Source organism: Papio anubis, chromosome 17 (assembly GCF_008728515.1).
Source record: "Papio anubis isolate 15944 chromosome 17, Panubis1.0, whole genome shotgun sequence".
Lineage (NCBI taxonomy): Eukaryota > Metazoa > Chordata > Mammalia > Primates > Cercopithecidae > Papio > Papio anubis.
In genome coordinates this window covers 54,582,198-54,589,339 of record NC_044992.1, presented here as the reverse complement: position 1 = coordinate 54,589,339, position 7,142 = coordinate 54,582,198, and the positions used below count along the sequence as shown (strand labels likewise).

Below are 7,142 nucleotides of genomic sequence, written 5' to 3'. Positions count from 1 at the left end.
GCCCAGGCTGGCCTCGAACTCCTGGTCTTAAGCAATCCGTCTGCCTCAGCCTCCCCAAGTGCTGGGATTACAGATGTGAGCCACTGCACCTGGCCTATGTCTTCTTATTGCAAAATAAATTTTTTATTATAGAACATTAGAAGATATTGATAAGAAAAAAGAGAATACTTCTTCCCACCATTAATTTGACTCATTAACGCTTTGGCTTATATCATCCCTGTCTTTTCTTTCTAATTTAGTTATACAAGTGACTTTACATTAAAATAGTTTCACAACAAAATGCTTTGTGCCTTTTTTTTTTTTTTAAACAATTACATTTATCTGGCCGGGCACGGTGGCTCACTCCTGTAATCCCAGCACTTTGGGAGACTGAGGCGGGTGGATCACGAAGTCAGGAATTCGAGACCAGCCAGACCAAGATGGTGAAACCCTATCTCTATTAAAAGTACAAAAATTAGGCCAGGTGTGGTGGCTCACGCCTGTAATCCCAGCACTTTCAGAGGCCGAGGTGAGCGGATCACAAGGTCAGGAGATCGAGACCATCCTGGCCAACATGGTGAAACCCCATCTCTACTAAAATACAAAAAATTAGCCGGGTGTGGCGGCGTCTGCCTGTAGTCCCAGCTACTCGGGAGGCTGAGGCAGGAGAATCGCTTGAGCCCCGGAGGTGGAGCTTGCAGTAAGCCAAGATTGTGCCACTGCACTCCAGCTTGGGCAACAGGGTGAGACTCCTTCTCACAAAACAAACAAACAAACAAACAAACAAACCTCGGGCGTGGTGGTGGGTGCCTGTAATCCCAGCTACTCAGGAGGCTGAGGCAGGAGAATCGCTTGAACCCAGGAGGCGGAGGTTGCAGTGAGCTGAGAATGTGTCACTGCACTCTAGCCTGGGCAACAGAGCAAGACTCTGTCTCAAATAACAACAACAACAACAAGAGAACCTAATTACATTCATTTATTTTAAGTGTACAGTTCAATGCATTTTCATAAAAATCTATATTTGTGTAATCAGTGTCACAATCTAGTTTTAGAACAATGCCTTGAAGTTCTCCCATGCCACTTAGCAGTTGTAGTCTGCTTTTTAACTTAATAAAACTTGGGGACATTATTCTTTTGTTCAAAATATTCTTTTACAACATCACTTAATGTCCTTCTGGTATTGTTTCATATAGTTGTATCGTGCTTTACTGGACATTTAGGCTACTTTAAGTTTCATACTATTAAACGTTTAATGGCTGGGCGCAGTGGCTCACACCTGTAATCCCAGCACTTTGGGAGGCCGAAGCAGGTGGATCACGAGGTCAGGAGTTCAAGACCATCCTGGCCAGAATGATGAAACCCTGTCTCTACTAAAAATACAAAAATTAGCCAGGTATGGTGGTATGCACCTGTAGTCCCAAAAATAAAAAAAGAAAAAGAAAAAAATTAAACATGGTGTACATCTTTGTAATGAAATAATTTTGTACATTCATGATTATTTCTTTATGATTACTTTCTTTCTTTCTTTTTTTTTTTTTTTTTGAGACGGAGTCTCGCGCTGTGTCACCCAGGCTGGAGTGCAGTGGCGCGATCTCGGCTCACTGCAAGCTCCGCCTCCCAGGTTCAGGCCATTCTCCTGCCTCAGCCTCCGAGTAGCTGGGACTACAGGCGCCCGCCACCACGCCCGGCTAGTTTTTTGTATTTTTAGTAGAGACGGGGTTTCACCATGTTAGCCAGGATGGTCTCGATCTCCTGACCTCGTGATCCGCCCGCCTCGGCCTCCCAAAGTGCTGGGATTACAGGCTTGAGCCACCGCGCCCGGCCTTTTTTTTTTTTGAAACAGAGCCTTGCTCTGTGGCCCAGGCTGGAGTGCAGTGGCCGGATCTCAGCTCACTGCAAGTTCCGCCTCCCGGGTTTACGCCATTCTCCTGCCTGAGCCTCCGAGTAGCTGGGACTACAGGCGCCCGCCACCTTGCCCGGCTAGTTTTTTTGTATTTTTTAGTAGAGACGGGGTTTCACCGTGTTAGCCAGGATAATCTCCATCTCCTGACCTCATGATCCGCCCGTCTCGGCCTCCCAAAGTGCTGGGATTACAGGCTTGAGCCACCGCGCCCGGCCTATGATTACTTTCTAGAATAGGAATTGCTGAGTCAATGGTTATAATTAGCTCTATCACTAAGCTCTGTGAGGTTAAGTCATTTTACTTGTTTAACTGTTATATGTTCAGGTCCTAGAACTAGGTCTGGCACACAGTATGCAACTCATTTGATAATTGGTGAATCAATGGATGGATGAGTACCCTCTTGCTATACTATATTTCGGCAGAGAGATGCCAATTTATACTGTCATTGACAGTGTGTGACAATTTAATAGAAATAATCTATTGCTGTACATTTTAGATTTTCCAGGACAGATCCTACTAAAAAATATTCTGTCTTGTTATCTCACTGATGCAAGGAAAGATTCCAGGAACTGTAACATTTTGGCATCCAAATTATATCTCCTAGATTCCCTGTTATACCTACAGCCATATGAAAAGTCTTTTTACCTAGAAATACCTAGGTAAAATAAATCTTTTTACCTAGAAAATATGGCTACTTATCTATAAGGTTAAGTTCTTCTCTCCAACATTGTATCTTTATGAATAATAGCAAGTATATTTAGACTCTTTTGACTATTCATGGTAACACTCGCAAAATTACCTCAAGGCCATTTCAATAAGCAGTTTTGGGGGCATTGCCTTCATTGCTTTTTCCTGGTATTTTATAATTTTACAGCGGGGCGCGGTGGCTCACGCTTGTAGTCCAAGCACTTTGGGAGGCTGATGTTGGCAGGATCACCTGAGGTTAGGAGTTTGAGACTAGCCTGGGCAACATGGCGAAACCCCATCTCTACTAAAAATAAAAAATTAGCTGAGTGTGGTGGCACGTAGCTGTAATCCCAGCTACTTGGGAGGCTGAAGCAGGTGAAACGCTTGAACCTGGGGAGGTGGAGGTTGCAGTGAGCTGAAATCATGTTGCTGCGCTGAGCCTGGGCAACAGAGTAAGACTCTGTCTCAATTTTTTTGTTTTAACATTATGAGGCATTGTCCCCATCAATATTGGACATATCTTTTCCTTTTTCTGGGTCAAAATTTTTCTAGAATAGTGATTTAAAAAGCATTTGTTCTATATGTTGAGTGTGATGGACTGGTTTGCACCCACACACCTGCAAACCAGCTTCTTGGACAACATTTACAAATAGTTGATCTCATCCCTTATATATATATTTTTTATCCCTTACATTTTTAGATCAGAATTGGCACAAGAAATAAAACACTTTGCCATCCTGACAGTAGATCAGAAGGTTAATATAGATTTAGTCTTGGTACATCCATGTTTCCTGAGTCCAAAGGTGGTCTGTCTTTCTGTGGGCAACCCTTGAGAACCACAGAAAAATACCCCAGTGGGACTGGGCACAGTAGCTCATACTTGTAATAACACCACTTTGGGAGGCTGAGGTGGGAGGATCACTTCAGCCCAGGAGTTTGAGACCAGCCTGAGCAACATAGGGAGTCCATGTCTCCACAAAAATAAAAAAATTAGCCAGGCATGGTGGGGCATGCCTGTAGTTCCAACTACGTGAGAAGCTGAGGTGGGAGGATTCCTTGAGCCCAGGAGGTTGAAGCTGCAGCAAGCCATGATTGTGTCACTGCACACCAGCCTGGGTGACAGAGTGAGACCCTGTCTCTAAACAAACACACACACCAAAACAAAAACAAAAACAAAACAAAACAAAAAACCAGTAATGGATGATACATACTTAAACATGATTGAAAGGGCAAATTTTATGGAATGTATATTTTACCATAATAAAAAATTATAATCCCCAAACTTGTAATATAGTTATATATGTGCTGCTTTATTAAATGCATTAAAGAACAGCAACAATAAATACAATTGTTGTGATCAGCTATTCGTTTTTTGTTTGTTTGTTTTGTTTTGAGACAGAGTCTTGCTCTGTCACCCAGGCTGGAGTGCAGTGGCATAATCTCAGCTCACTGCAAGCTCCTCCTCCCAGGTTCCAGTGATTCTCCCACTTCAGCCTCCAGAGTAGCTGGGATTATGGGCGTGTGCCATCACGCCCGGCTAATTTTTGTATTTTTGGTAGAGACAGGGTTTCATCATGTTGGCCAGGCTGGTCTCGCACTCCTGACCTCAGGTGATCCGCCTGCCTCAGCCTCCCGAAGTATTGGGATTACAGGCATGAATCATCGCACCTGGCCGTGTTCAGCTATTTGTAAGAGCAATCCAGGTATGCAGGTTGTAGCTAAGGAGCCTTGGGAATACCCAAATTTAATCAAGGTTCTTTAGGGCTTGCTGATCTTATTCCCTGAAACTGAAAGGTCATCCTCTTCTGCGGTCTCTAGTGTCTTTCACAAACAATTGAAAACCTAATCCAGTTTACACTCACCATAAACTCAGGTTTATTGCTTGGAGAGCCCTTAGCTCAGGTCAACTTTTCTCCTTCCTGCTGAGGCTTAGGCAGTCTTAAGCCAGGTAGGGGCAGCAGAGCATAGCTGATTGCTAGGGAACGAACAGCCCAGCATCTATTTACTGGTAAAGATTTAGGAAAGGGGGCCGGGCGCGGTGGCTCACACCTATAATCCCAGCACTTTGGGAGTCCGAGGTGGGCGGATCACGAGGTCAGGAGATCCAGACCATCCTGACCAACATGGTGAAACCCTGTCTCTACTAAAAATACAAAAATTAGCTGGGTGTGGTGGTGGGCGCCTGTAATCCCAGCTACTCGGGAGGCTGATCCAAGAGAATGACTTGAACCCAGGAGGCGGAGGTTACAGTGAGCCAAGATCATGCCACTGCATTCCAGCCTGGTGACAGAGGAAGACTCCATCTCAAAACATAAACAAACAAACAAAAAATTTAATGAAAGGGAAACCATTTTATGACTTAAACGTTTTTACTGGTCAGAATCCAAAAGATGTCAAAATTTCCAGCTTCTAAGAATGTACTTAGACAAAAGCAAGAAACCATAATTTTGATAACTATGAAAAAGTAGTTTGTGATGAGCTGTTTAGAAAATGTAGAAATTTCATTACTGAAATCCCTTTAAACCTTTCCGTTTTCTTTTTCTTCCCGAGTCTGTGTCACATTCACTGGTATCTGATGAGGAAAAGGATCTGGAGTTATGGGAGGAATTTCTATTCACATAGGCATCATATAACCTTAAGTCCTTAGGAGAAAGTAGTTCTTGGCAAACATTCCAGGACCATGTATAAGTAGAAAAGGTGTCATAAAAGGACTCATTTCTAGAGTCTATCCCAATCAAATCCCCTCGGATCTTCTGCCAGAGTTTTAGCATTTCTTTCCGGTGTTCAAGGGCAATTCCAAAATTATAGGTATCAGTAGCTCTCTTCACCTGTAGTGAGAGACCAGAAGTTTATTGTAGTTACCTTAAAGTAGCTTTGATTTGTGGACCACAATGATAGATACCCCAAGAGTTATGTTCCTAGGCTACTCGAAAGTCAGAGTCTATACACTGGGTGGTGCCTCGTGAGGAAATGTGAGCTAGGAGTTGATGGACAATCAAAATATACTGCTTGGAATAATGAGGTAATAAGAAATTTTATAAGGATATGAAAAATACAGTGGACTAAAATAGGCTGAAGTATGGGATGGAGATAGGCTATGGATATAACAGGAGTGCCAATTCAGTCACTCAATTCAGCCTAGGATAGGGAGAACTGACTGGGAGATGATGCTGAGCTGAGTAGGTCCTCAAGGATGTGATCAAATTGAGGGAGTGAGTGGTGAGGGGAAGGTGTTCCAGGGAGAAGGGACAGCGTAAACAGAGACCCCCAAGGCAGTAAATATCCTGGAGGTGTGGTAGGAGGGTTCAGGCACTTGGTATTGCTGGAGTGTCAAGTTTAAAGTCAGAGGAATAAATAATGACAAAGGACAGGCAGGCCCTTACACTTAATCTTATAAGTCAGTAATCTCTGTGAGGCTAGCAAGACACTGTTCCTCAGTGAAAATCTTGCTGTAGTGAGCCACTGTTTCTAATGAAAGTGAAACAAATCCCTTAATCAGAAAATAGAGTTGAAATTGCCATCATTGAGAGGGATGTGTTTACTTTTAAGCAGGACAGTGCCATGGTTGGCTGTTCATGTTGGATTATTAGCAGCTGTGTAGAGAATGGTTGGAGGACACCAGGTTGGCGACTGCCTCATCTAAGGCAGTGGTAATGGGGATGGAGTGAAGGGGACAGATTTGAAAAATGTTTTTTTTTTTTTTTGAGACGGAGTCTTGCCCTGTCGCCTAAGCTGGAGTGCAATAGTGTGATCTTGGCTCATCATAACCTCTGCCTCCTGGGTTCAAGGGATTCTCCTGCCTCAGCCTCCCGAGTAGCTGGGATTACAGGCACCCCACCACCACGCCTGGTTAATTTTTGTATTTTTAGTAGAGATAGGGTTTCACCATGTTGGCCAGGCTGGTCTCAAACTCCTGACCTCAGGTGATTCGCCTGTCTTGGCCTCCCAAAGTGCTGGGATTACAGGTGTGAGCCACCATGCCTGGCCCTGAAAAATCTTTAAGAGAATGACAATAGGCCAGACTTGGGGATTAGCAGATGTGAAGAATGAGGAAAAAACCCAAGTTAAGGATAGCTCCTGGCCTTCTAGCTTCAGTGACTGAGTAGTTGCTATCAACTGAGACATATGCAATATACTCTTGCAACAAACCTGCACATGTACCCCGTGGATCTAAAATAAAAAGTTGACCTTATTTGAAAACACACACACACACACATGCACACACACACACACAAAAAACACCTGCGATACAGAATTCCCAGGGGAGAGCCAGTTGGATGCAGAAGATGATGAGTTTTGTTTTGGACATGTTGAGTTTGTTATGAAACCCTAGGTAGAGGTAGAAATATTCATCAAGTGGTCAGTGAGATAAGACAGAAATAGAGGAATGAAGTTAGGTTAGTGACAACTTTAATAGCAATCAGTACATAGGTGGCAGCTGAACCAAGGAGGATAGATTGAGATAGCCCAAAGAATACTTGCCCTAGCTGTTCTTTACCTAATGCCAAGATTTCCAGTGTATTAATACCAAACTATTGATCTTCTCAAGCTTCTTAGCCCTGGTGCAGCTGGT

General features: G+C 43.6%; 1 protein-coding gene across 13 annotated transcripts in view; it reads right to left on the bottom strand.

Moving 5' to 3' along the window:
- Positions 1-4,919: 4,919 nt before the first annotated feature.
- LOC103878903 (EF-hand calcium-binding domain-containing protein 3) overlaps positions 4,920-7,142 on the bottom strand; it is a 514,301-nt gene continuing 512,078 nt past the window's right edge. For all 13 annotated transcript variants that reach the window (XM_031657656.1, XM_031657654.1, XM_021929308.2 and 10 more), the window contains one exon: positions 4,920-5,397. In XM_031657656.1, coding sequence (XP_031513516.1) covers positions 5,074-5,397 — 324 coding nt within the window. In that variant the 3' untranslated portion in view covers positions 4,920-5,073. The remainder of the gene's footprint in view (positions 5,398-7,142) is intronic.